At 53.6% G+C, this 27340-nt stretch overlaps 2 protein-coding genes across 5 annotated transcripts; both read left to right on the top strand.

The window, feature by feature from the left end:
* Nucleotides 1-34: 34 nt before the first annotated feature.
* UHMK1 (U2AF homology motif kinase 1) lies at nt 35-16042 on the top strand. The gene is made up of 8 exons (XM_074906796.1): nt 35-418; nt 1559-1851; nt 4648-4839; nt 6019-6113; nt 7147-7223; nt 10429-10527; nt 11498-11586; nt 12071-16042. Exons 1-8 carry the CDS (start codon nt 133-135, stop codon nt 12215-12217), a joined length of 1278 nt encoding a protein of 425 aa, XP_074762897.1. The 5' UTR covers nt 35-132; the 3' UTR covers nt 12218-16042.
* Nucleotides 16043-17079: 1037 nt separating this feature from the next.
* Nucleotides 17080-25049, top strand: UAP1 (UDP-N-acetylglucosamine pyrophosphorylase 1). Of its 4 annotated transcripts, XM_074906793.1 has the most exons (11): nt 17080-17398; nt 17481-17685; nt 18513-18688; nt 18968-19140; nt 20316-20509; nt 20926-21069; nt 21478-21666; nt 21833-21835; nt 22127-22174; nt 24169-24235; nt 24488-25049. In XM_074906793.1, exons 1-11 carry the CDS (start codon nt 17080-17082, stop codon nt 24578-24580), a joined length of 1611 nt encoding a protein of 536 aa, XP_074762894.1. In that variant the 3' UTR covers nt 24581-25049. The 4 variants fall into 4 exon arrangements, with proteins under 4 accessions (XP_074762894.1, XP_074762893.1, XP_074762895.1 ...); XM_074906792.1 differs by lacking the exon at nt 21833-21835; XM_074906794.1 differs by lacking the exons at nt 21833-21835; nt 22127-22174.
* Nucleotides 25050-27340: the final 2291 nt, after the last annotated feature.

Here is a 27340-nt window from a genome sequence, read left to right as displayed (position 1 = left end):
GCCGCCGCCGCCCCGCCCCGTTTCCGGTGTCATGGCGGCCGGAGCGCGGCAGCGGCCGGGGCCGGTGCGGGTCGCGGGGCAGCGGCGGGGCAGCGGCAGCGGCGGGGGGGTGATGTGAGGCGGGACGGCGCCATGTCGGGGTGCGTGTGGGGCGCGGCGCCGCTGCTGGAGGCGCTGGGCCGGCTGTGGGAGGTGCAGGCGCCGCTGGGCAGCGGCTCCTCGGCCTCCGTCTACCGGGTGCGCTGCTGTGGGGACCCGCGGGCCCCCCCCGGCGCCGTCAAGGAGTTCGTGCCGCCCCCGCCGCGGCCCGGCCCCGCGCGCCGCCCCGGCGCCCGCCCGCCCGCCGCCGACTGCGCCGAGTACGGCTTCCGCAAGGAGCGCGCCGCGCTCGAGCACCTCCGCGGGCACCGCAACATCGGTAACGGCACCCCGGCAGCCCCCGCCCCGTCCTCCAGCCCGGGCACCCCCGTAGCCGCTCCCCGAACCCCTCCTTCTCGGGGGGGCCCCCGCGGGCACCCCCTATCCCCGGGACACACACACACGCACACCCCCCGTCCCGCAGGACCGTCTCCCCCAGGGCAAACCGGGGTCTCCAAACCAGCCCCGTCCAGCCCCTTTGGGAGCATGGGTTCCCTCGCCCCCAGCCTGCCCCCCGCAGGCAGGGCTGGAGATCCCCAGAGCAGCGTGCCCCGCGGATTGGCACCCCTGGGCGGGCAGGTTTGTGGGCCCCCTGCCTGGGACGGACACCCCAAAGCTGCGTCCCTGCGGTGGATGCTTTCTGGTACCCGCTTGGGCAGGCTTCTGGGTACCCCACCCCTTCCCCGGGCTGGGGTCCCGCAGGTCACCCCCGGGGTGGGCAGGAGCAGGCGGGAGTTGGGTGTCACCCTTTGGGTAGGCAGAGCACGTCTCCCTGGACAGGGCACCCCTGAGTCCCCCTTCAGGCCGGGCTGCCCGAGCGGGCAGCGGTGGGGCGGTGTCTGCCCGCCAGCTGCCTGGCTCTGGCAGGAGCCCCTGCGCTGCCTGCGTGGCTGGGAACGGGCTTGGGAAGGGAGCACAGCATCAGAGGGGGCTGCTGGAAGCCCCCAGGTTCTCCCACCGATGATTTTTTTTTCTGTGTGTGTCTGTTTGAAACACTTTTTAATGCTGTAACATACCTGGGCACCCAGACAGAGCTCAGGTTCCCACTGTGCTAGGTTGGTCACGGGAACAGATTGATGGATGTCCAAAAGAGAGTGGTACTACCTCCGATTTACCCACCGGGACCTACTTATCCATGCCCCAGAGACTGTCCCTCTGAGCAGAAGCACCTGGCCCCGTTGCTTTAAGCAGAGCCTGGCAGGGCCTGTCCTCAGAAGGCCCGGAGGGGTGACATGGCTGGTTTTCCCTTGCTGCTTCCCTCTGAAGTCTGGTTCTCCAGCTCTCTGAACATCACGCTTTGTAAAACACACAAGCTGCCTCCTACAACTTTTGTGGTCTTCTGGGCAGTAGTGGAGAGCGGTGGAGCGCGATGACCGTGTGATTGCTGGTTACCAATACCTGTCACTGTGTCTCACCACAGTGACGCTGTACGGTGTGTTCACCAACCACTACTCTGCAAATGGCCCAGCTCGCTGTCTGCTGCTGGAGCTGCTGGACATCAGCGTTTCCGAGCTGCTGCTGCACTCCAGCAACCAGGGCTGCTCCATGTGGATGATCCAGCACTGCGCCCGAGACGTTCTCGAAGCCCTGGCTTTCCTGCACCACAAAGGCTACGTGCATGCAGACCTCAAGCCACGCAACATCCTGTGGAGCGCAGAGGAGGAGTGCTTTAAGCTCATTGACTTTGGACTTAGCTTCAGAGAGGGGAATCAGGTTTGGAACATGCTGTTCTTGAAGCAGTTGGCTCTGTGTTGACTTGTGTGGGTCTGTGAGGCTTTCAGCTCATGAGTGTAGGAGTCGATGGGACCTGATCAGAGTAGTAGCTGAACTGGTGCTGAGGGTTTCCTGGAAAAGGCTAAAATGTTGACTTGCCCCAGAAGCAAAAGCTTGTGTTCCCATTCTCCTTCACGTCTCTGGTTTCTGTTGATGTCTTAGCTTTTATGCTACGCATGACCACAAATTCCAAAGTTAATGATGCACTGAAAAAATGTAGTGTCTCAGCTTTCTGGGAAGTTTGATAGTTTTCATGTGGTCAGACAAGTGGGAGCGCCCAGGTCTGTAGAATTTCCTTTTATCATCCCTTATCATAAGTGGTAGTAATCCAGGCTTCACCATCAGCTTCCCCATTATCTCTGGCAGTGTCCTTGTGCTTGTCTTTACTTTCATCTTATCTTCAGCAGCTTCCCTTTTTCAGGAAGTCTGGATGTTTCTTTCCCATGTCATTGTGTTGACAAAAGCCCACACTCTGGTTGTGGGTAGGCAGTGTCCGTTCTTTACCGACATGGACAGATCTCTGCCTGTTCTACCCTGCTTTTCCCATTTGGGCTTTCATTCCCTCTTCATGCTGTCACTTTTTTGGTTTGGTGATACTGGATTTTGTAAGTTTGTCCTTGTCTTTATTTTCTCCCATGGCCTCTGATGAAAGCAGAGAGCCTCAGGAGGTTCTGCTCTTGGCTTGACAGAGCTTCCTTTCACCCCTCCCTCTCAGTAATGGCCTGTGAGGAGTATCAGTGAAGCTTTTTCATCAGGTAGCCTCTTAGCAAATTTGCCTTTAATCACTGGGCAATGGGCAGTGAGTCTAGTAAATGAGCTATGATTTTTCTGTGCACACATTATCCTGGCTTGTCACTACTCCCTGCCCTTAGAGGTTTTAAATTCATATACTTTTTTACTGGTTTACCTAGTATTGATAGTACAGCCCACTGATCTGTGAATATCAGAGGATTGTGTGGGTGACCTGTCTGAATTCTTTGGTACAGAAGCTGGTTTTTAACGTTTGTACTTCTTAACTCCTTCACGTTTTCTCCAGTTCGCCCACGTTCTTGGCTGAACACTGGTTTGTGCTTGTAATCTGTTGCTGTCTATCAGCAAAAAACATTCTCCTGGTGTCCTGTGTCTAATGCAGATATATTTTTTTAATTCAGGTCTGTGTTTTGCTGCTTGCTCTTTGAGTTGCATCATAATAGTTGATTGGGTGTTTTATCTGCTTCTATGGTTCCTTCCAGTGAGCTTTCTTTGGGCTGAGTTTCCTTTGCTCATTCTCAGAAATATGCTGGCTATATGGGTGAACCTTCTGACCCTGCTTTGAATATGCACAGGGTATCAGCTTCCCCTCACCACCCTTGCCTCGGGCAGCAGCATACACGCACAGTTTCCTTATCTGAGTCAAGACTATATACTTTTATTTGTGACAGCTCTGCTGAGTTTATCCTTGCGTAACTTTTCCTGCCATTACTGTTTAACAGAGAATGGCTGCACATCAAGCAAGGTCTCAGCCACTGAAATCTCTTAGAATGCTTTAGATGGTAGGAGTGAAATTCCATCTCGCAATTTTTGCTGGTGACATTGACCGTAGTGTTTTCTCTGTCTCTAGATGTTGTTTGGTGGGGCTGCTAACTTGCTGCTTTTGCCATGCTAGAGGTTCTGCTCTTTGCTGATAGGAGGAGGGACAGTGATGAGCAATTTGTGTATCAACTTTTTTAAAATTCATAAGCCACTTTTGAGCTCTGTCGCCTGAAAATGATTGAAGACCAAGTTTACAGAAGACAGAGGACCAGATAATTTTAGTTTAAATCTATTCCCCTTGTAAGAATTCCCAGTCCTGCCCCTTATCCAGGAAGTAGACTTGCATATTCTTCTGTCATTCCTTCAGTCTCATCGGTGTGTCTAAAACAAGCCCTCCGGTATTAAAAAGACACAGCATGAAGTTTGCCTTTGGACACTTACAATACTTGGCTAGACAAAGCCACAGCTGACCGATCGAGTATTGTCTGGGAGCAGAAGGCTGGACTGGAGACCTTCAGAACAGCCCCTCCAGCCAGCACTTGTGTGAATCTATAATTTCATGTTTTCTTTTAAGCAGGCAGCATGTGGGCATTTTATTTTGCTCTGCCAGCCACAGCAGCTGGGCAGGTGTTGATTGCTGCAGCACTTCCTGCTGCGACAGGGAGAAGGAAGAGATGTGTGGGAAGTGCCTTCGGTAATTTCCTTGTCTGAGCATTAGGCACCTGCTTCGTTCTTTTAATGTTTTGTTCCGGAGAACATCAGTACGTGAATAATGGCAGCGTTACTGATCCTCACTGTTCAGTGAGGCTGTTTGTGCTCTCATGCAGCTGATGCGGGAGTATATTGTGGGTGTTTGACCCTTATCCTGAAACTTCCAGTGTCTTCTGTGCTTATGACAGGTTAATGGGCCAGTCTGCAGTGGCATCCAGCATCTTCCTCCCAGCAGAGCTGTCTTTCAGAGAGTTCAGATGTTGGTGTGATGCTTGCTGTTTTGCTTGGGAGGTGTTTTCTCTTTCAGACAGTCTTATTTTTTCCCTCATTGACAGAGCAGTATAGCAAGTTGAACTGCCTGCCTAACATGACTGGCTGTACAATGCTTTCTGTCATTTTAGTGATAGTATTTTGGTGACCCATTTGGAAGGACGTCTGTGAACTGATTTAAGGATAGAGTGGAGAACCTGAATCTGGAAAATCAACTTTTTCTGTGTGTTTGATCTTCCATAGGATGTGAAATATATTCAAACAGACGGGTATCGGGCTCCAGAGGCAGAACTGCAGAACTGCCTGGCACAGGCAGGGCTCCAGAGTGAGACGGAGTGTACCTCTGCTGTAGATCTGTGGAGTCTGGGAATCGTTTTACTGGAAATGTTCTCAGGAATGAAACTGAAACATACAGTCCAATCTCAGGAATGGAAGGTGAGTGGGAACTGCTGCAGGCATTCTTGCTTGCACCAAACGAGTCCTCCTGCTTCTTGTTTGTAACCCAGATTTATGAGGTAGCACCTGGCAACTAGAGAGTGTTTCCAGGATGTTTCTCTAATCCTATTGCCTTGAGAATTAAGGTTCCAGAGCCTTAAAGACCTGCCTGCCCTGTGGGACTGGCATGTCTGAATGCTGCCTGTGTTCAGGTTACTGAAAGCTGAGGGTTCCAGGAGTCTGTGTCTTGCCAAGGTTTGGGAGGTGAGTTGCACTGGCTGTAGTGTGACACAGAAGGAAGAAAGAAATGGCTGATGGCTGCCAGCTAGTTCAACAGCACAATGAAAGAGGAATTATTTGCTGATTTTAGTCTAACATTAGCTCTAATTTGGGGATCTTCTCGTAAGTCTGTACCTTGAGAAAACAGGAGTAAGACTCTGTGTTGTGAGCCTGGAGCCTGCCTCTGTTCTCTATGAAATAATTTTGTTATGTGATCCCCTTCCCAGTAAGAGTATCCTTTCAGCATCATAACATCCACAACATGTTGTAACAGCAAATTTGCCTGTGCATGGAAATTTCCAGCTTTTGCAGGGGCAAATGGGAAAAACTTCATCTGATGTGGGTGTGATGGTTTTAAGCCCTACTGGGACCGGAGACCACGTTGCCATTGTCCCTCCCCCACCCTCAGCCGGTCAGGCTGGAACTGAGGCACAAACCCCGGGTTAAAATAAGAAGAAATTTAATACAACAGTGTGATAAACAATCTGAACAACAACAGTAGCAATGATAACAACAATAAACAGCAATAACAGTAAACAAGACAAAAGATACACAGAGAAATACCGCAATGGTTACAGACAGATCGCTCATGATCCTCCCCGCCACCAAAACTACAAAGGAAAAGTTTGCATGGTCCCGTGCCCGGACCTGACCTCAGCATGGTGTGAATAACCCGGCTGGAGATCCCTTCCCCCTCTCTGCTGGGGAAACTTAACCCTATCCTAGCTGAACCAGGACAGTGGGCCTGCTGGTTTAACGTGTGAGGCTTGAACACTGGGGATCTCTCACAAGATGCTACAGTACCAGAGCCCTCTGCATCCAGTCCAGAAAATTGTGGAATATTGCAAGCTTTGCACTGGTTGTTTTTTCTCCCTAAGCACGGTTTGTTTTTCTTTCCAGACAAACAGTTCTGCCATCATTGATCGCATATTTGCCAGTGAAGGGGTGGTTAATTCAGCCATTCCAGCGTATCACCTCAGAGACCTTATCAAAAGGTATCTTACCATATTTACTAACTGTTCCTTAAAGATGTGCTCTGTAAAGTCTCATGCCTTGCTCTGAGTAACTTAGAGCCCTCACCTAACACTTGTTTGGTTTTCTTTTTAAATGCACTGCCACTGTGCCTAGTAGCAAGAGCAAGCTTTAGCAGAGGTGCTTCAGCTCCTCTGATTTTTGGCACAGTTTGGAGTAAGCACATAAAGCATATCAGTTATGATGTTAGTCATTTGCTGTTTCAGTGCTTTGCACTTCCTGCCGATGAGGTTGTATTTGGAGAAAACTGGAGACTTTGCTGCTTTGGAGGAGTGTTGTCAGAAACACTGGGAGAATTTTGTAGAGTAGGGCTGATGGTTGGACTCAATGATCCCAAGGGTCTTTTCCAACCTGAATGATTCTGTGATTCTGCTCTATAAATGAGGATGGAGGGCAAGACAATGCTGCGTCTCCACTGCTGTCAAGATTAAAATGCATTTATGCAGCGCTCTACTGAGAGGTCTGCCAAAGCGATTGTTTTCATTGTATGTGACTCTGCTCTGAGGCTACAGAGTGAATGAGGACACAACTTGGCAGAAATAGCTTTGGGACCCACTGGTAAAGCCAAATAGGGAATGTTCTTGGGCAAGCCCTGGGCTATTAGCTGCTTTGAATGCCATTTGTGGAAAGATGTAGGAGCTCCTTGAAGTGTGATCATTTTCATGAGGTGACCTGTGTGCCTGAGGTCTGGGCTGAATGGCCTTGGGGAGGTGGAGATGGAACATGCCATGTTCCTTTGAACTTGTGAGCAACTTCCATCATGTGGTGCTGAGAGACATCAAGAAGGAAATCCTACTGTACCATGTTCCCAAAATGCTTTCATGGGATCCTTCTGGTAGGCTTTAAGCTGTAAATTGGAAGACATGCTTCTCGCTCTTCTCTGTACTATAAGCACCCCAAGGATAGGGTATTCCTCTGCACTGGCTTCCAGCCTGAGTTGAATTGGTCAATGCAGGAATGTCACATGCAAGAGCATAAGGGTGTCTTCTCTTCCAGCATGCTTCATTGTGACCAAGGAAAGCGAGCCTCCGCTGAGAAGGCTTTATGCAGCCCGTTCTTCAGCATTCCCTTTGGTAAGCTGTGCATGTCACCTCTGCTCATGGCTTTCTCAGCATGTACTGGAAGCAGTACAGGGTGTGGTTAAACTGTGCTGTTTCTGGTTCTTGCCCTGTTGCTGCTCCTTTGCTCTGCAGCGCTCGCCAGCCCTCTGTGGTATCACAGCAGGCAGGTCGGTGCTGCCCTGCCCCTGCGGGCTGTTGCTTTTCCCTGGTTGGACTCCCATTAAATTCTGCCCAGATCAAACTGACCAGGAATGTATTGGAAGCAGGATTCATTTGAGGGGACAGAAGTAACCAAGGTATTTACCTAATATTGTTATGGTTAAGGTGCTTTTGAAGAGTGCAGTGCTATTTATGGTGAGTGAATGTTTTTTCTTATGCCAAGTGTTTCCCAGTTCAGAAGCCAGGAGTGTGAGCGACCAGGGCAGTGGCTGGTGGTAGCATCTGCTGCTGCCTCCTCTGAACGGGTCGAATAGTCCCAGTGTGCTCTCATGGTGCGAGTCTGTTTTTGCAGTGCCTGGCCTGCCTTTTCTGGTGCCTGTGTGGCAGGTCATGGACAGATGTCCCTGTTGCTTTCATCTGGCACTTTCTCTTCAATTTAATAAAATGGTGGTGTTTCCCTAGGACGCCTGCCCATGTTGGTTGCAGGCTGTCAGCGAAAGATGGGCTGAGAGTGCCCTGTTTAGGCTCGTTTCCCTCCCTGTTTTTGTTTTCTGTTCCAAAACCAACACAGCAGCATTCTCCAGAGCTTGTCTGCTTTCAAGAACACCAGTGGAGAGCTCTGCATCCAATTTTTCTGCAGCATAAATTAATGCTTAAGGCATCCAGCTTCTGGCTTGGCTAGCATTTTCCCTTGAATCTTAGCCCTGATTTTCTTAAGCTGCTTGGTGTACCCTGCAGTGAATGTTTTTAAGTATTGCCTCTTGAAGTCATGTTAAGATACTGGCATTTCTGTGTATTAGGCAAAGGTAACAAACGCATTCCTGTTTTCAGACTTCTTTTGCATCTCAGAAACTGGAACTGTTGTAATCAAAGCCACCTTCCATGGCTGAACCTTGAAGCCAGTATTGTTCTAGAGCAGAGAGAATAGTATATTGGCAGTGCTTTCTGGTCTAGTTTTAAACACACAGATCTCTAACTGTACCTAGGAAGGTGCTTCTGTGGTTAGTGCTACAAGTTTATATAACAGCTTCAATTTCTCTTAGTTCTCTTTGTTGCTTCTCTCCTTTGCCAGACTTGTACGTATGCTTGTCTGCACAAAGAAGCATTTAATGTTGCTTTCCTAGGAAGTCAGAAAATGATCTGTTATTGCCTTTCACTTGGACATGGTTTTTCTGTTTAGAGCAAAGACAACTGAGAATGGCTTTCCTTGTCACTTACAGCCGAGTCTTGACTTTCCAGTTGGTCAGCTTCTTTCCTAAGCTGCTTGCAGGGTCTGTATTGTCAGTGTGGTTGGTATCACCTGGCACTTTGAAGGGGAGCAGAGGGGCTGGGCAGAAAGTACCTCCTAGAGCAGAGGGTATTGCAAGAAATGCATTTGTCATGCGATTACAGGAAGACCAGATGGCTCTGAGTTTTAGGGGTTGGTTTGTCTCCCTCTCTGAAAAAAGACATGTGAAATGAAGGATGGACTTACTTGAATAAAAGGGGCAGCATGTAAGACTGAAGCAACACCTAAATGTTCTTTCAGTCCCTGGTTCATCTGATGTTGTCTCTTGGTTGCCAGCAGTCCTGTGGAAGAATGGTCCCAGAGGTTTGCTTGGAGCTAGAACATGCCTCGTTATCTGAGTGCAGCACCTTTCTTTGAAGGGCTGTCCCTGAGCACTGTCTGGGCATCATCTGGACTGATAAGGCCTTTTATACTCCGAGCTTTTCATGAGGACTCTTCCATGTCAGTCAGGAATTGTGTCTGTGCTTGTCTATCATCCACTCTTGCACTGTGAAATCTACATCTTCTGTCTATGCCTGGCAGAGATGTCAGCTCCCTCGTGTATTGTATGCTTAGCTTGGAAAAGTATTTTGAAGGAAATAATAGCCCACTCTCTTTGCACACATAATCAGAAGGCTCAGGCTGGAGAATTGGAGCCATTTCTTCCCTTTTCTCTGCCCTCTCTCACTGTCAAGTGGGAGAACTGTGAGGTGCTGTTGCGTTTGCTGTTGCGTTATTGTAGCTGCCAATACCAATAAAACCATTAACACTCTCCAGGTACTGCAAGTTGGGTCCCAGATCTAAAATTCATGACTGGCCTGCCAGTCCCTTTCAGGAACATGAAATCAGGCTTTTGTACTTTGAGAAGCGACGCTGTCCCTGGTGCTCTGAGTTTCTAGAGGACTGGGTGTTTCTCAGGCACGATTCTCGTAGTTCGGCATTAATCTGTCCACCTTGACTGTTTCCCTCTCCCACAGTAGTATCCATGCTGCACTGTTCCAGGCCATCCTGGAACTGCCTGTTTTCTAGAGCCGAGTGGTCCATGGCAGCAGGCTTTACTGCTGCTCCCGTAAAGCTGTTCACAGGTTTGCTGCTTACCGACCTTGTGACCACCCTCTTGTGGCCATGCCTTATTCTATAGCACTGCACAGTTTAACTGAATAGTTTTCCCCATTTCTGTTGCAAGATTATATGGTGGTCTTCAAAACAGTGCATCACAGTTGGATTTTGAAGGGGGGAGGGTTTACATGGTGTTTAGAGAAGAACTGAAAGATATCTTAGAGAGAGCTGAGGCTCACACCTTAGCGTAGGTTAAGAATTGGAGTTACAGAAGCTGGCTGGCCTGTTTTCAGCTTGTCTGGTAGCAGTAACAGGAGAGGCAGCTTGCAGAGTAGTTCTTGCATCTTCTTGCATCTCCTTATATATGGGACAGTTTGCTCAACTAGCATAGCTCTTGAGGTCACATCAATTTCTGAATCTGAGCTAAGTAGATATAGTTCTAGGTTTAATTTCTGGTAGCTTTGTAATTTTAAAAGCTATTTCAGGTGCTGACCTCGATTATAATTGTAGAGTGCACTGAACCCTTTTGGAAGAGTCTCTCAGTGCTGAGGTGAATGTAAGTTGGAAATGGGGAGAATACAGGCTGTAAACGCAGGTAGTAGTGGAGAGAAGCAAAACTGTACTGCAAAGAGCAGTAAGTCCTTGTGTATGATAGTGCATATTGAATCAACTTCCTGTTTTCTTGCTCCTTTGGACTTTGATTTCTTTTCTCTAATTCTGTGTGTGTCAAAGCTCCCCATATCGAAGATTTGGTGATGCTCCCCACGCCTGTGCTGAGGCTGCTGAATGTTCTAAGTGATGCTTCTCTGCAGTGCGAAGAAGAATATGAAGGTTAGTGCAAGCCATGCAATTCCCACACAGCAGTGTTGTCTTACAGACTCTCTTTTGTTTAGCTTTGGGGATGCAAGAGCAAGCAGAAGAGCAATTAATAGGGACAAGAACAGCAAACAAAGAGCTGCTCAGCTGAGACTTGGTACCAAGTGGGTCAGCTGTACCAACAGAGAATAGACTAAGAGATAGAGACAGAAATCAGAGCTTGCTGTGAGTTCTTGAAGGATTCCAGATTTTATTTTAAAAAAAAAATATTTATTTTGTTTTTATTTCTTTGGTTAAATGCCCACAGACCTCATAATGTGTTTGTGGCTCTGAGCTGGACATGCGCAGGACTTAGGAGCTCAGTAGCAGACATCCTTAAAAGTTTGCTAATGAACTTATCCAAGATCTCAGCAGAGAACTGAAATATCTCGTTGGAGTTCTTAAACTGTAGCAAAAACTATATGTGGTAGGTGGCAAGGCATGTTGGTGGGATCTGCATTTCTGCTGCTCTCAAATCCATGTGAGTGCGAAAAGCTAGAGAGCTCTGGGGATATGAATTTAAAAGGCTGGATTCTGCTCACACAAAGAAGGGCTTGTGGCAGCTACTTTAGTTCCCCTCCTCAAAGTTCCATACCCAAAACAACGCACTCGGAAATGCCAAATGTTTTAGTACTGGAAGGTCAGGCTTTGTGTGCAAGGAAAAGCACTGTCTGTGTTCAAGGAAAAGCACTGTCCATGTGCTCCAAAGCCTGCGTCCGGGGATTCACTGCCTACAAGTCTGTCCCTGAGCCTCAGTTCAGACATTTCATCTCATTATGCAGACGTTAAGCCGTGTCAGCTTCTGCCGTGGCACCTCTCAATTGTTTATTTTAAAGTGAGGCTTTGTGTTGACTGAGTGTTCTTGATGTGTTCATCTGGCCTTCATTTGTTTCTTGGCTCATCCTAGTTTTCAAAGTGAAAGACAACCAACTCTTTTCTTTCTCAGATATCCTGGAAGACATAAGGGAAGAGTGTCAGAAATATGGTCCGGTGGTTTCCTTGCTTATTCCAAAGGAGAATCCTGGTAAAGGCCAAGTAAGTGAATGGAGGGAAGAGGCTGCATATTCCCATGTACACTCCATGTGCTGCAGGACTGCTGCTCGGCTCCTGGCAATCTCCTGGCTGATGACAGTGCTAAAAATAGTTGGTTATCTTGAAGGACAGCACAGGTTCCTTCCTGGGTATGTAAGGTTACCTAACCTGGGAGGTTCCCAGACAGCTTTAGCAGAAGAGCTGGGATACAGAAGCGAAGGGGAGAAGCCAGTGGGTGGGAGATGAGGCATTGAGGGTGTAGAGCATCTCCCACCTCACTGCATATGCTGCCATTAGAAATGAGGAGCAAGAGATGAAATTCCAGTTCAGAGGATGTAGCTCCTTCTTTTTTTAGCTCCACTACTCTGGGCTCAACTGAGGATAGAGGGAAAAAAATTGTTTGGGGACAGTTTTTCCACTTGCAGGGGTGGGAGGGGGCGGGTGGCAAGCTGCACTGGAAGTCTTATTTCTCCTCTCTCTTTTTCAGGTCTTTGTTGAATATGCAAATGCTGGTGATTCCAAAGCTGCCCAAAAAATGCTGACTGGAAAGATTTTTGATGGCAAGTTTGTTGTGGCTACGTTTTACCCACTGAGTGCCTATAAGAGAGGATATCTGTACCAAAACTTGCTGTAGGCAGTAGCAACAATCAGGAGAGTTGTCTTGCTCCTCTTCCTCACGTGTTTTACAGTTGAATGTACAAAAGAGCTTCCTAGCCCTGCTTTTGAGTCATCTGTGAAGGAAAGATGCAAAGGACTTAACTGGGCTTTGAAACCTTTACTGCTGCTTTGTGATGTGCAGAGGAGGCCGGGATGGCTTTCAGCGTGTGCTTGTGTGTGTGTTGTGCTTGCTCATTTACATTGGGTGTGTGGCTTTGCCCCGGCAGGCGCTGGGGCGGCAGGAGTGGTGACTGTGGGAGCCTGGGAGGCCAAGCAGATCTTGGCAAGCGCTTTTAAGTGATTTGAAGTGAGACCATTTAAAGTCTTGGCCTTAGCACCTGACTTTGCCCTAAGGAGAGGATTTCATTGTTAAGCTTTCCTATAACACATGTGCTCTTCTCCGGTGTGGGGGAGGAGGAAGGCTTTTTGTTGATACCTATAATGCAGAAGCACCATCCTCTCTAAACCAGACCAGGAGGACTTTTGAGTCTTCACATCACATAGAGCAGAGGCAGGCAGTGAAATCAGATCTGCTGAGCTTACGACATTACCCGGTCGCCACCTCATGACCTGAGAAGAGCCATCCGTCTGCCCTGGCACAGATGGCATGCTGGGCTTAGGCAGCGAGGTGTAGGTGATGCTGCCTGTGGTGACCTGAATTTGCTTGTCTGCCTGGGGTGGATAGGGACTGAGGTGATACATGTCAGAGCAGTGCCAGCCTCAGTCCCGACACAATCTGTAAGCACTTTGTAGCCTGAGGTGATGTGAAAACCTTGTCGTGTGGAGTCATCCTTCTAGCATATACCCTGTGCTGGCACTGATGCTCCCTAGCTCTGATGCCAAATCATCTGTAATACATAAGCGTCTTTAGGTGATATTTTTGGAAAGGAGTGCTACAGCACGCAGTATTCTTTGTGTCTCAGCAGGACTGCTGTCCTGCAAGTCTTACAAGAAAAGAAAAATATTTGTCTGTTGTAGGTCCTATGCTTGGCTTCTCTGTGTTGTGCATTTTGATTTTACATTAACCCATTAGATTAGAAGCACTGACACTTTTGGTCCTTCATAGGTTACACAAAGGGCCTGAGGCAATCTGAGATCCTGTATGGAAAGGGCTTGGTCAGTTACCAGACTTGACTGGCCATGAGAAGGTCTTTCCCAGTGCCAGGGACAACAGCCACTTGCTTTTGAGGAAAAAAGCCTGGGTGAGCAGCATCACTGCTCCCCCCAGAGCATGCTCTCTGCTCCCGTGGCTTGAGTGCACAGGCAGAAGCTTGCTCACGTAGCTGCAGGCATGGGGTAGGCGGTGGCTGTTTCCCAGGGGTGTGCTAACCCATACACCCAGCAGAGCCTCTCTCTGCAGGGGTGGGCACTCCACTCCTGGCAAGCGCAGCGTGAAACAGCCCTACTTAGAGGGGGACCAGCGTATTCTGGCTTGTGGCCCTGGTACCAGTTTTAGCAAGGAGAGCCCTTGTGACATTTTTTCTGCAGCTGGAGTACTTGCAGGCAGCTGGCAGAAACATGTCTGACCTCCCTGGAATAATACCCAAATTACCTTGCAGTTTACTTTTTGCGGCTTGCTGGAATCCTGCACTTAAGTTCCTCTCGATTTTTGCCCTGTACACGTGTGTGAGGTGTTACCAGGAGATCCAGTGTCTGTAGCGTTTCATGAGTCTGGAGTTCCTCTCTGTGCTGGTGTAGCGTCCTGTCTTCTGTGGCCCTTCCCAAACTCCCCCAGAAAGGACCAATCTCTTTGAATTTTTCTGTTGCCTTTGAGGTGGTAGGTTTTCCAGGAAAAAAAAAAAAAAAATCCCACAGTGAGTTTTAAGGTGTGATTTGCTGATCAGACTCTTTCTGGGAATGATGCTACTTTGGTGTACATTGTTGTAAAGCAGCTTTGCATAGATGGGGTGTGTGATCCATTGCTTTTAATTTAACCGTCTTTGCAGTGAAGCACCTTTAGTGTCTGGGAGAAACTGGATGATTAACTGGGTGAGGGTTTTTCCTATGTGAACAGCAGTGTTTAAAGTATTCTAAGTATTGGTGGGTATTGATTGACCTCCTCGGCTCTGAGTTGTTGCTGTCCCTGGCAGGCTGAGCCAAGGGTGAAAGCACTTTGGCCCAGAAATCCACATGTTGAATGCCATGTCAGCAGCATTGAGCTGGCTGCACGTGTGTCTGTCAGGTGGCAGAAGCAGACCTGAGAGCTCCTGCCCTGCTGAGTGCCAGCCTGTGTGGGGACACAGGGAGCTACCCGGCGTGTAGGGCATGAGGTCTGTCACCTACAGCGGTACTAGGAGCTGCCAGGGTGCAGGTGCAGGATTTAAATACATTTCAGTTCTCAGATGCATTTTGTCTAGGACTGTGAGCTGCTCTGACATCTTTCAAGCATCTCTCTTTTTCAGTGAGAATTATGCTTTGGATTTGCAACTAAAGATAAAGCTGTGCCAGGATTAATCTTTAGAGAGGAGCTATAACCTGTTCCTGCAGCATGGCAGAGCTGTTCCACCAGAGTTTGGCTGAGGTTTTGTTCAGCTGCTTTAATAGGAGCTAAATAAATCTTCAAGATGCAAACTCCTGCTATCACATTTTCTCTCCAGATGCTCATTGATCAGGCTTGAGCACTGAGCTGGGCAGAAACCCCAAAGCTGCTTTTTAAAAAATTTTCTTCCTGGCGAGAGTTGAAGATTGGTGTCTGTCCTGTCGCTGGATCCAGCCCCTGGCTTCCCTCTGCAGGCTGTGGGGCACAGGGAGGTTTAGCAGCTCCTCAGAGCAGAAGCATTTTATCATTATCCCTTACCCTCTGCCTTCAAACCCTTTTTCTATCAAGCTGAAGCTCACTCTGGTGTCTTGGTGATCTCTTGGTGGCTTGGCATAAGTTCAGCCCTGCTAAAACCTGTGAGTTTCTTAACTGTGGATTGTATCTGAAGTGTGCCGGTGATTCAATCCAAGGCATCTGTCGTGGTGTGTGCCTGGATGGGCCTGACTTTCCTCATCTCCAGATTATTGCCTGCTAGAGTTGCAGAAGTGTTGAGGCTCTCCACTCCAGTGCATGCTGGGTTTCTTGGTCTGTGCTGCTGACACAGATCCCTCCCAACAGCCCTCAGTGTAGCACCGACCTATGTAGTCCTAGCTAGGCAACAGCTGGATGTGAAGACCTGCAGGCTGCCTTGGAGGGAGGGATCTGCTGTGGGGGGGAAGGGGATAAAAGATGAAGCCTCTGGAGACAGTCAGGGAAGGCTGATGCTGCTCCAGTGGATGCCAGGGCAGGCACCCAGCTCTCCTCCCCAGGAGGAAGCAGGGCAAGGGGGGCTGCGTCCCCTTGGAGTGCGTGTATGAATGGGAAACATTGGTGTTCCGCTGTTCCTTGGTGATGTTTGGGTTTCATAGCTGATCTCACACAAAGTGTCACTGCCAATCACAGAACAGCTGTCATTCCTCTGCCACCAGTGTCTGCGAGCGTGCAACGAGGGAGAAAGTTCTTTACACTTCCACCTATTTATTATATGCAAGGAGGGTAACTGGGTTTTAAATCACTGGCCGAAGCACAAATCAGCTCTGATCTTAATTGTATTCCTCATTTCATTCTCGCTGGCCTCCAGCCTCCTAACAACATAGCCTGAGCACCGTGTTGCAGCCAGGTTGTCTTTCCTAAGCGTTCCATACGATTCCTACTGCCGTGCCGGATCCCGTAACCACGTGCCTCCCTTCTGGTTAGATGTCAACTGTTGCATCCCGTCACGCACCGTTGCTGAGCAGATGTGTGCTTGATACAGATGATTAATAAATGATGCTTCAGCACGAAGCGGTTGTCTAGCAGACTTCTCTCGTGGGACTGCTGGTGAAATGCCACGTAGCTGAGCAAGTTCTGTCACCCTTGCCAGGGCGTGTGGCTGGGGAGGGTGGGGGACAGGGCTGTGACCCAGCCGTGGTGGCACCACCCTGGGGGCTCTCGGTCTCCCTGTGCCCCAGCGTGGCTCAAAACCCCGGTGGGAGCGCCGGGGAGACCTTTGCTTGGCCGGAGCCCGCCGTGTCCCCTCCCTGTCACCTTAGGGCCGTGCCTCCTGCGGCAGCGCCGCTTACTGACGCCACGGACGGGCGCTTTCCCCGCTCGCTCTGCCGTAACGGTTTCCGAAGTGATGTCAGCCGGGGCCTCGGCTGACGCGGGCCGCTCCTCCGGGAGATGTGGGTGGTTGCACAACTTCCCGGAGCCGCTGGCGGGGCGCGGCTCGGGAGTCGGGAGGGGACGCGTGGGGGGTGAGGCCGGGGCTCCTCCTTGGCCTGCGCGTTTTGGGGTAGGTTTTGGGGATTTTTTTCCCCGCCTCTTGCTGCAGGAGGGGTGTGCTGCCCCGCCCGAGCAGCCGCGGGGGCCGCTGCCCCACGCCCCTGCCCGGGGGCAATCCCGGGAGGGCCCAGCCTTGGCCTGCCCGGGGGCAGGCGGCGGCCGCAGCTCTCGCTTCACGCGTGGGCCGTGCGGGGGGCCGGGGCTCCCGGGGAACACCCCGCGCCGCTCCCGGAGGGGACCGGGCCCGGGCCCGCCTCTCCCGCCGGCGGGGCCGCGCGCGCTGACGTGGCGGGCGTTGCCATGGCAGTGTTCGGCGCGCGCGCCGCCGCCGCAGCGGCCGCTCCGATTGGCGGCGCGGCGGGGGGCGGGGGCGGGCCGCGGCGCCCCTTCCCCGGCGCCCATTGGGCACCACGTGGCGCGGGGCGCAGCTGCCGCGGTGACGCCCGCACGCCCGCAGCCAGTGAGGGCGGGGGACGTGCCGCCGCCGCCTGCCATTGGCGGCCCCACGGCGGCGGGGGGCTATAAAGGGGCGACGGGGGACGCGGGCCGCGGCCGGGATGGAGGGGTCGGGGGACGTGGCTGGCGAGGGGCCGGCGGTGGCCGTGCTGGAGCAGCGGCTGGTGGCGGGCGGGCAGGGCCACGTGCTGCGCTTCTGGGCCGAGCTAGGCGGCGCGGCCCGCCGGGCGCTGGTGGCGGAGCTGTGCGATATGGACGTGGCCGAGATCAACCGCTTCTTCCGCCGCGCCCGCGGGGAGGGCGGCGGCGGGGCGGCGGTGGCGGCGGCGGTGCTGGACGAGAGGATGGAGCCGGTGCCGCGGGACGTGCTGGGCAGCGCCTCCCGCGACCGCGGGCTGCTGCCGCGCTGGGAGAGCCGCGGTAGGTGCGGGGGGCGGTGGGGCCCGGCGCGGCGCGGTGCCGGCGCGGCGGGCCCCACGCGTGTGTGCTCTCCCGGGCGTAGGGCTGGCGGAGATCGCGGGGAGCCGCGTGGCCGCACTGCTGCTGGCCGGCGGGCAGGGCACCCGCCTCGGCGTCCCCTACCCCAAGGGCATGTGCGACGTGGGGCTGCCCTCCCGCAAGACCCTCTTCCACCTCCAGGCCCAGCGCCTGCGGCGGCTGCAGCAGCTGGCGGAGGAGCAGCACGGCACGCCCTGCCACATCCCCTGGTGAGCGCCCGGCCCGGGGCCGCGGTGTGTCAGTGCTCCCTGGAGTGGCCTTGGCGGGACGAGGCTCATGGGCTGGTGTTGGCAGGGCCCCCTTGACGCTGGTGGGTCAAGACCCATGGGGTACCCCATTGGCATCAGCCCAACTGGTGGTGGTGGCTTAAGGGCCCCCGGGTTGACATTGTTCCGTTAGGTGTTGGCTGGGTCAAAGCAGCATCGGTTGGCCTTGGGTCAAGGTCTCGTGAGTTGGCATGGGCGCTGTTGGTGTCAGCAGCCCGAGGACCTGTGGGTTGGTGCAGGCACCCTTGGCAGCCCAAGGGCCCCTGGGTTGCCATAGACCCTCTTGACACCAGTGCTATTGCTGTGGGTGTAGCCTGCTGGAGTTAGTGGGTCAAGGCCCAGAGGGGAGTCACTGCCAGGTCCCGTGTTATCAGGCTCAACCCCGTGGCCCTTGGGAACATGTGTCACATCGCCTTTGGCCAGCCTGCTGCGTGGGACAGCTGCTACGCGGTGGGGGGCTCTGTCAGGCAAGGGGCTGCAAGCAGGAGGTTGGTGACAAGGCGGGAGCTGGCTGCTGCAGCTGGATGTCCCCCTGCTGCACAGGGTGTGGTGGGGTTTTGGAGATGTGTGTTGCAAGGAGGGATGAAGCAATTCAATTGGCTTGCCAAAGAGATGAAACTGCAGCGAGTCAGATCCTTCTAAATATTCTTGGGGAGAAGCCTGTCCTGAGTGTTACAGGCTGAAGTGGTTCCCTTCCCCACTTTCGGGATGAAGGGTGTGAGACCCTACCTCTTCGCCCTGCTCACTGGGTCTCTTCTGTGCTGTGACAGGTACATCATGACAAGCGGCCGGACTATGGAGTCCACAAAGGAGTTCTTCCTGAAGCATCGCTATTTTGGCTTGAAGAAGGAAAATGTCATCTTCTTCCAGCAGGGCATGCTACCTGCCCTGGGGTTTGATGGGAAAATCCTGCTGGAGGAGAAGGGCAAGATTGCTATGGCACCAGGTCCGTGGCTGGGAGCTGGCAGGAGGGCTGCATGGGGGCAAGACATGGTGCTGAGGACAAACTTTTGGAGCTGGAGCTTGCATGAGGCTGTCTTGCAGTGTGACGTGGCCCACGGGTGACACAGGGTGGGAGGTGTCTGTCTTGATGGGGAGGATCAGGGTAGGGTATGGCCAGGTCAGTGAACCTCCACCCTGGCTCTGTGGAGAAGGAGGATGAGCGTGGGTGGCTGATGGGACAGATGGGTGTTGTTGAGGCCCCAACGGTTTGTTTCCTCTACAGATGGCAACGGGGGCCTGTACCGGGCCCTTGGGGCACACGGTATTGTGGACGACATGGAGCGGAGGGGTGTGCAGAGTGTCCATGTCTACTGCGTGGACAACATCCTGGTGAAGGTGGCTGACCCCAGGTTCATCGGATTTTGCCTGGAGAAGGGAGCAGACTGTGGGGCCAAGGTATGGTTTTGGGGCAGGCAGGCACTGCTTCCCTGGAACAGGGTGGGGTCAGTCCTGCTCCTTGTCTGGTTTCTCTGACTCCTGACCCTTCCTTCGCCGGCTTGCTGCAGCTGGGAGGGGTAGCTAAGCACTGGAAGCTCACTGCTGGAGTAGCACACGCTGCCAGAGTCCTACCTGCCACTCGGCTCTGGCACCCTGGGGGTTGCAGGGTGTCACTGAACCCCTGCCTGGTCCTGCTCCCCTCCTGCCTTGCACGGGGACGTGGCATCAACAGCTCCAGGGCTCACAGGTCCCCCAGTCCCTGGGGCTGAGAGTTTCTGGGGAGCCCCCGGGGCTGTCCGGTCCCCAGCTGGCCACTGTCAGCTGTTGTCCAGGCAGCTGCAGGGAGCATGGGCAGCCGGGATCCTTGCTGCAGGCTGCCAGCTGTCCCCGGCCATGATGTCCCGGGCACCAGACCAGGACACAGTGGGTGCAGCTGACTGCTGACGCTGAATGCAGCCCCGTATCTCATGGGTAGGACATTCCCTGCCTGAAGCTTTACTTAAAGGCTGGGTTAACAGCCAAAGGGGCTGTGTGATTGTGTTTGCATTGGGCTCGGCTCTGGCAAACAGTGAGAGGGCTTGCTGGCCTTGAAGCTTTCAGAGTGAGCTGCAAAAGTGAAAGCAGTTCCTCCTTCTGGCCCAAGCAAGAGAAGGGGGAAATAGACCCTAGCATGCAGAAAGGAGAAAGCCCTGTATCCCTGCACGTCACACTGCCATTGATGGCAGTGACCGGGTGGATCCTATGCCCAGAGGGAAGTGTGTGAGGTGCAAGGAAGAGGAGGGAGGTCAGGTGTAGGGGGATGGTTCTGCTGAGCCAGCAGCTGCCTCCTTTTGCGTGGCAAGCTGGCTGTTCACGTGTGGGCTGGGTGCTAAAAATATCTGCCCTCTGCCAGCCACACGCAAGCTTGGTGCCTTTAGGTGTGCCTGTCACCCAGCTCTGCCATCTCACCCTCCTCTGGTGACCACTACCAGAAGCACCCAGGAGGGGAGGGCTCCAGCATCCCTATCCCTGCACTACCCCTGCTGTCCTGCACAGGAAAATGCCTCCACGGGGGCTGCTAAATACAAGGGGGTATATTTGAAATACAGGGCATTGGGGGTGGGTCTTTTCCTGACAGCACTTCCCTTGGGCAGGTGGTGGAGAAGACCAACCCCACGGAGCCAGTCGGTGTGGTGTGCCAAGTGGATGGTGTCTACCAGGTGGTGGAGTACAGTGAGATCTCCCTGGCCACTGCCCAGAAGCGGGGCCCAGATGGGCGGCTGCTCTTCAACGCGGGCAACATTGCCAATCACTACTTCACCACTGCCTTCCTGAAAGATGTAGTCAAGTAAGGGCCTGCCGGGGTGCAGTCGGTGTGCCGAAGGAGCGCCGGTGCCAAGCGGAGCCGCCTGCCTGGCTGCCTGTACCTTGCTTTCTGCTGGTTGAGCTCCAGCTATTTGCAGGCATGCTGGGATGAGGCCCGTGGAGTCTGATCCCTGGTCCCTGCACATGTGGCCTAACCGCCGCCTCTCTGCACGGTCCCTTCCTTGAGATAAGGTTTCCCTTGGCTAGCGCTGGCTGCTGGTGCCAGAGCACAGGCATTCGGGGCTGTTCTTTCCTGGCTGCTGTGGGGATGAGCATCCCGTGCCTCAGGGTGGCTGGGGGTCAGGGCAGAGCAGCCGTCCTGCCGCAGCAGCGTCTGAGCCAGGGGGCTGGAGACGTTCCTTGCTCGGGTGAGTGACAGCTCTTTCTTGGCCATTGCAGCACTTATGAACCACGACTGCAGCACCATGTAGCTGAGAAGAAGATCCCACATGTGGACATCGCTACAGGGCAGTTGATCCAACCCGAGAAGCCCAATGGGATCAAGATGGAAAAGTTTGTCTTTGACATCTTCCAGTTTTCCAAGTATGCCCTTTTCTCTCTGCGGGGAGCAGACTGCTGGCTCTCCCTTGGGCAGGGTGCCAGGGCTGCACCCACTGGCGATGCTCTGGAGTCAGGATAGGGTGCCAGCTCCTGCTGTTCAGCAGCAGTGGATAACTGCCCTGAGATGAGCAGGGACGTGCACAGCAGGGGGGGATAGGCACTGTGTGCCTCTTGCTCGGCTGAGCCCTGCTCCTGGGCCAGAGGAGCACCTGCTGACGCTACAGCCCAGGTCTTCCCCTTCCTCCTTTGTGGCTGTGAGGACAGCCCATGGGTGTGGGCTGCAGGGTGTGGCCATGGCCCCAGCTCAGCTACCCTGGCAAGGGAGAAGCCAAAGTGAGAGGAAGCAGCTACATTTCCTACACCTGACCCTCCCATGCCCTGTTCCCCCAGGAAGTTTGTGGTGTACGAGGTGCTGCGTGAGGACGAGTTTTCTCCCCTGAAGAATGCGGACAGCCAGAACGGCAAGGACAACCCCACCACAGCCCGGCACGCCTTGATGTCCCTGCACCACTGCTGGGTCCTCAATGCGGGGGGGCACTTTGTGGATGAAAATGGCACACGCATCCCTGCCATCCCTCGGTGAGTTGCTGCTGTGGCACTCCTGCATCCTTTTAGGGCTGGGTATAAAGTACCAGGCCATTCCCAGCCCTTCTCCATTTCAGTGCTCCTGAAACCAGTGCTGCTGGAGCGACCAGCCATGGGTCCCTTCTGGGTGGTCTTGTGGGCAGAGCTGGGTGCGGGCCAGGTCGTGGCTGCAGGAAGGCTGCTCACTTGATTGGAAGGAGCTTTCCTTCTTGATTGAATGCCTGTAAACCGAATCCTGTGGGTCTCCATGGCACAGCCAAGGTTGCCTGTGCAGGGTGGAGGTGGCTTCCTAAGGCCCAAGCACACCAGCAGATCCGTGCAACAGCCAGGCTGGGGTTGCAGCATTCCTCGACCGAGAGACCTCCCACTGCCCCTCTTTGGAGAACAGCAAACCCCAGACTTGTTCTGCTCTGTTTTTTCCCACCCTTGCTAACCCTTGTTTATTCCCACTTAGTGTCTCAAATGGAAGGTCAGATGCCACCCCAGCAGATGTCAAAGACAAGTAATTATACCGTGCAGCGTGCATGGTGGCGGGGCTGTGCTTAGGTACTAACGGGCTGTAGGTGAAGCAGTGTGCCAGGCTGTGGTCACCGCGGTGGGTGTGCGCTGGTGTGCAGGCGCCCGTAGTGACTAACGGGGCCGGGGGTCTCGGGCCGCATGCTGGGAGTGGGGCATGTCTCGCTGCAGGACCCTGCAGATGCCGCTTCCCAGGGTGGCGGGCAGTTGGCAGCGGCGGGGGTGATTGGAAGGGGCTTGTGCCACTGGTGCCGGTGGCACTGCTGAATGCACACAGCCCCCAGAAGTCATCTTGCTGTTGGGAAACACGCTGGCGTGTCCCTTCGATGACACTTCCCTGTTTGTCACGCCACGGTGTGGGGCAGCCTGAACTGATCCCAGTGAGTCCCGTAGCTGGAGACAGCTGCCATCTCCCAGTGTCCGCCAGGCGTCCGGGCAGATTGGAATGGGATTAAAAACGTTAAATGTCAAGCAGGCTTTGATGTAGCACATGCAAATCTCAGCGTAGGCGGCCAGCTGTGCTTTGTGTGACTTCATCTCCTGAGTACTGAAGATACAAATCATGACACCAGGAAAAGCCCCTGGCTCAGCACTTGAAAATTTACAGAAGTAAACAGGAAAGTGGACAGAAGTGTTAAAGCAATTTCTGTATTAGCAGCGTGTTCTTCTATAGGCGCATCTGGGTGGCTGGGACTTAGAGTTAGTGAGTGTAAATGACTTCCAGACTAAGCAAGCTTGTTACCTTTCCCTCGCTTCAGGAGAAGCTGTATTTTCTGGTAGTTCCTGGTGGGATACACCTGGGGTCTCTGTTTGTAATTCAAGACACCAAGTGCTTTTAGGCTTATAACTAGGCCATCACACTAGTTGTAATGGAGGATAAAGGATGCCCTTTATCCTTCATTGCCAGTTAATGGCACTTTAAAAATGTTTTTTAAACGCTTATCTTGCAATGAATCTGACTAAGGCAAACACAAGAGCATGGGCTGGGTTAGGATGGGTGAGTTTTATTTACTCACAGCTGGGGCAGGAGGGGGCTGAGCAAGTGCGTGGCAGCAGGGACGAGCTTCAACCTGGGCAAAGGGAGTGATTTCACAGGTGAGGTGCTGCGATGCCCACAGGCTGCAGTGGCGAGCAGGTGTGAAAGGGTGCCCTGGGGTACTGCCGGGTTTCCTCCTCGGCTCCTCGAAGCTGCACCCCCTGGCCAGACTTACTCAATGGCAGGATCCAGGGAGCATCCGGGGGATCCTACAAAGGCTGGTGGCAGCAGGAGCGGGGTCAGGGGCCCCGTGCAGATCCCTGCCCAGCAGCACTGCTGTGGTTGTTCTTGGGGCCAGGCTGCAGCGGGCAGTGCTGGTGTGGGTCTGCCATTGTCCTCGCTGGCTCAGGCTCGCGTGGAGAACAGGAGCTGGCACGGTTGATCTAAGAGGTAAAGGCATGCGGAGCAGGCAGTGCCGCAGGGAGAATTTCTGAGCGAGTAGACAGGCTTACCCTGTGTCCTTAGGTTGTGCTTTAAACTAGGATCATGTTTAAAAAAAGACCTGTTGGGACCAGCCAAACAGGAAGGTGCTGTGAGATCATCTCTCATCACCCCAAGGATGCAGGAGGAGGAGGAGCAAGGGATGATAAGCTTGCATGCAGCATCAGCTATAGTGGGACTGTGGTCCAGGCTGGGGCTGTAGATGCTGCTCTAGTTGCTCACATAGAAAGGCAAGTAGATCCTCATTAAACCCGCATCTAAAGCTCTCTTCTTTTATCAGCTGTTGCTGGTATCTAAGCTTTAGCTTGCACCTCTGTGGAGAGCATGCAAGGCTTGACTAACCCAGGGCAGCTCTGCGCTGGCGAGGACTGTGTGGGCCAGCAGCCACTGGTGCCCCAGACAGCTGCTGACCCCCATGCTGGCATCGGCGAGATCTCTGGGCCCCATCCCCGTTCCCTGGCAGGATGTGGCTAACCCTCCTGACTTTTTGCTTTTCTCTGCAGCTTGAAGGATGCAAATGACCTGCCAATACAGTGTGAAATTTCTCCTCTTGTCTCCTATGGAGGAGAAGTAAGTACTGGGTCTCCAGAGCTCGGGCCCCCTTGCAGGTTAACTAGGCAGGTGGGGAGGCTGGCGGGGCAGTGTGAGCCCTGGCTGCGGAGCGGTAAGCCACAAAAGCATGACTTGAATTCACTGTGGAGCTTTTCAAGGCGTTGTCCCCCAAGCTGCTTGCACGGGAGGGGACCAGAGCCACCTGTGAGCAGCTCAGCAGAGCAGATGACATGTGGGGCATTCCTAACAAACCGCCTCATCCTCCCTTAGGGTCTGGAAAAGTACGTGAAGGACCGAGAGTTTCACACGCCTTTGATTATCGACGAGGATGGGATCCGTGAGCTGGTGAAGAATGGGATGTAGTGGCAACACAGTGCCCAAGCTGGACTGCCCATCCTGCCTGGTGGGCTGGAAATTTGGACACATGAAGGTTTATAGCTGTAACTGGTAGGGGCTGATCCTGCTCGCTCTGGCCCTGGGCAGAGGAGGATGTAACCTGCTCGGTTCTTGGCATGTTGTACGCTTCTATTTATATTTTAATTTAAAAAACCAAACACTTTATAGATTCCCCTGCCATGAAGCACAGCAGTGGTGCTGCCCTTCGCACTCCAGGCTGTGGGCATTTATTTTTAAACATGTATATAGTAATAGTCATTGTACATGCAGAAGATTTTTATGGTACGGGGCTGGGGTTAATCTCGAATTTTTATTTTTCTCAAATCTACATGACTATTTTTTTTAATAGGTTCCCTGTCATTGCCCATGTCCTCCCTTTTGGTCATCCTTTGTATGTTGCACAACTGGAAGCACCCGATTAAACTCTTTGAGTCCCTCCTGTCTGTCATCTGATTTTTTAGTGACAGTGACTTTCTGCAGAGGTTCTAGTCAGAGCAGAAGTCACATGGAGTGCTCCACTGTGCAGCTCAGCAGCAGCTGCTGCCCAGGGGGGCACAGGCAGGTCCTCTGGCCCATGGCACTCGTTTGCAGCATTTCTGGAGGAAGCAGAGGTCTCTGCTTTCCTCTTGAATTTCTGGAAGCGGTGGCAAGCCTTGAGCAGGTGGGAATGGGTGGGTGTGCAATACCATCACAGCACTTGGGGTGAAACCAGCCTGGCATGGTGCCCTCCAGCAGCATCACGTGCCCTCTGCTTTTCCAGGGAGGGCTCTTTGGCTCCCACCAGAGCCCACTGTCCCAAAGCGTGGTGTCCTCATGTCCTTGGGCAGAGCAGCTCAGCTGCCTGCTCCCCTTTTCTGGAGGGGGGATGTTCAGCCAACTCCTCTGCTGCTCCCAAGTCCTGCTGTTGCCCCTGGGGTCGGGTGTTGCAGCCACCCATGGCTGATTGGAGAAGGGGTTTTCCCTTCCAGGGCTGGGAATGGGGCCAAAACTGCTCCCCTGGGGGAAATCACTCAGTCCCAGGAGTGCCAAGGTGGCTGTTGAGCACCCTGGGCTTGGCCAAGCACTCGTTCCCCATGCAGTGTGCCTGGGAAGCCGGGGCCGTGCGGGGGTCCTGGCCGGTGCTGTGGCTGCTGGTGGCTCGCTGTGGGCCAGCCAGGCTGTGTGTGGCCAAGGCAGGCTGGCGGCCGTGGTCCCAGGGGAGATAGCCTGGGATGGGGGCCAGAGCGGATGCGAGGAGCCGGTGCGGAGTGCTGCGGGTGGTCTGCACCACCACCTCCCCCTGCTCGCTGTCCCTGCCAGGCCCTGGGAGCAGCCACTGTGGAGAAGGGATGTCTCTGCTCCCCAGGAGGCAGGTGGGTGCCCCCAAAGCTGCTCCTTGTTGACATGGGGCGGGCAGCAGCTGGAGCACAGTGTGGCCCACCTCAGGGGGATGCACATGGCCCTGGGAGCGGGGCCAAGCAGGAGTGAGGGGCTGCACGGTGAGTCCAGGGGATCACTGCTCCAGCTGGCTTCTGGGGCACAGGGAGGGGTAGAAGAGAGGTGTTTGCTTTGGCTTTTTGGCTCTGTTTGCACACCAACACCTTTGCATTAGGTCCTGGGATAGAGCGACGTGGTGCTGGCTGCCGCCAAGTCATTTGAGCGCCAATTCCAGGTAGCAGGAGGCAAGCGGGGTGGAGCGGAGCTGGCTGGCCTTTGTGCCAGCGTGCACGTAGGGCAGCCTGTGCTCGGGCTTCCCCCTGCCAGCTGCTCTGGGGCAGGATGCTGGGGCATAGGGCAGAGCTCTACAGCAGACACCATGCTAACCTGCTCCCTGCCTGCCCAGAGGTAGCTGTGGTGCTCTGCCTTGCCTCTTGCTGCACCCATGGCTGGGCTGACACCACAGCTCCTGCCTCGTCGGTGGCAGCGCTGAGGGTCTGTGGCATGTCACTGGCATCTTGCCAGGTGGTGGATGGTTTTCCCTGCCTGGGACTCAGTTTGTTTGTCTGGAAAGCGGATGGGCTGGGAGTCTGGTGAGGAGGGTGGCTTTGGGGGTTCAGGAGCACAGCTGCAACCCTGAGACAGGTGCCTTCTCCAGCGCAGGGTGCCCCGTGGGGCAGGAGGGCACTTTGGGAGCTTCTGGCCTGCTGCCAGGGGTGCTGCTTCCTTCCCATGGCGTGTGGCTGCTGGCATAAAATACAGCCAAAACACTAGTCTGAAAGAATACTGATTTTTTTTTTAATTGCACTTTTAGCTATTGCACAAAAATTAATGTGAGCCGATTATTATTTTCTCCCTGCTGCGTTGCGTAGTCAGTGGCCACAGTACCAAGCTAGTGCCTGGAAATGATGTAAAGCCACGAGCTCAGCGTGCAGCCTGGGGAGCCAGAGATCTTCTTCCGTGCCACGTGCCAGGGCAGGTCAGCTCAGATCTCTGGCCGGTGTCCTGGCCACGTGTGCCAGCCCAGGGCCCAGCACCCTTCCCACCAGGGGCCCAGAGCAGGGCAGCCCGTGCAGGACCCTCTGGCCCAGCGATGGGGTCTTGTAGACTGCCTCCGTCACTTGCATTTTAGGGGTGTCCCACCTGGCCCCTGCGCCCCATGGTGCAGGAGGAGGATCCTGGACACACGTCATCCCACAGCCGTGAGGGCAAACGCCAGGAAGCAAAATGCTGCCTATTGCTTTAAGTTCCTTCTCTGGCCATAGGGATTTTTTAAAAAAATTTTTTCTCTCGCGCTATGAATGGGTTTTG

Source organism: Athene noctua, chromosome 5, assembly GCF_965140245.1.
Source record: "Athene noctua chromosome 5, bAthNoc1.hap1.1, whole genome shotgun sequence".
Taxonomy (NCBI): domain Eukaryota; kingdom Metazoa; phylum Chordata; class Aves; order Strigiformes; family Strigidae; genus Athene; species Athene noctua.
Note: the sequence above shows the minus strand (reverse complement) of the source record. Positions and strands in the feature narration are given on the sequence as shown.

Coding starts and splice junctions, on each gene's coding strand:
- UHMK1 (XM_074906796.1), top strand. CDS start 133: ATGTCGGGGTGCGTGTGGGGCGCGGCGCCGCTGCTGGAGGCGCTGGGC. Junction 1,852..4,647: donor GCTTCAGAGAGGGGAATCAG/GTTTGGAACATG, acceptor GATCTTCCATAG/GATGTGAAATATATTCAAAC. Junction 11,587..12,070: donor AGAATCCTGGTAAAGGCCAA/GTAAGTGAATGG, acceptor TCTCTTTTTCAG/GTCTTTGTTGAATATGCAAA.
- UAP1 (XM_074906793.1), top strand. CDS start 17,080: ATGGAGGGGTCGGGGGACGTGGCTGGCGAGGGGCCGGCGGTGGCCGTG. Junction 18,689..18,967: donor CAAGATTGCTATGGCACCAG/GTCCGTGGCTGG, acceptor TTTCCTCTACAG/ATGGCAACGGGGGCCTGTAC. Junction 22,175..24,168: donor CCAGCAGATGTCAAAGACAA/GTAATTATACCG, acceptor TTTTCTCTGCAG/CTTGAAGGATGCAAATGACC.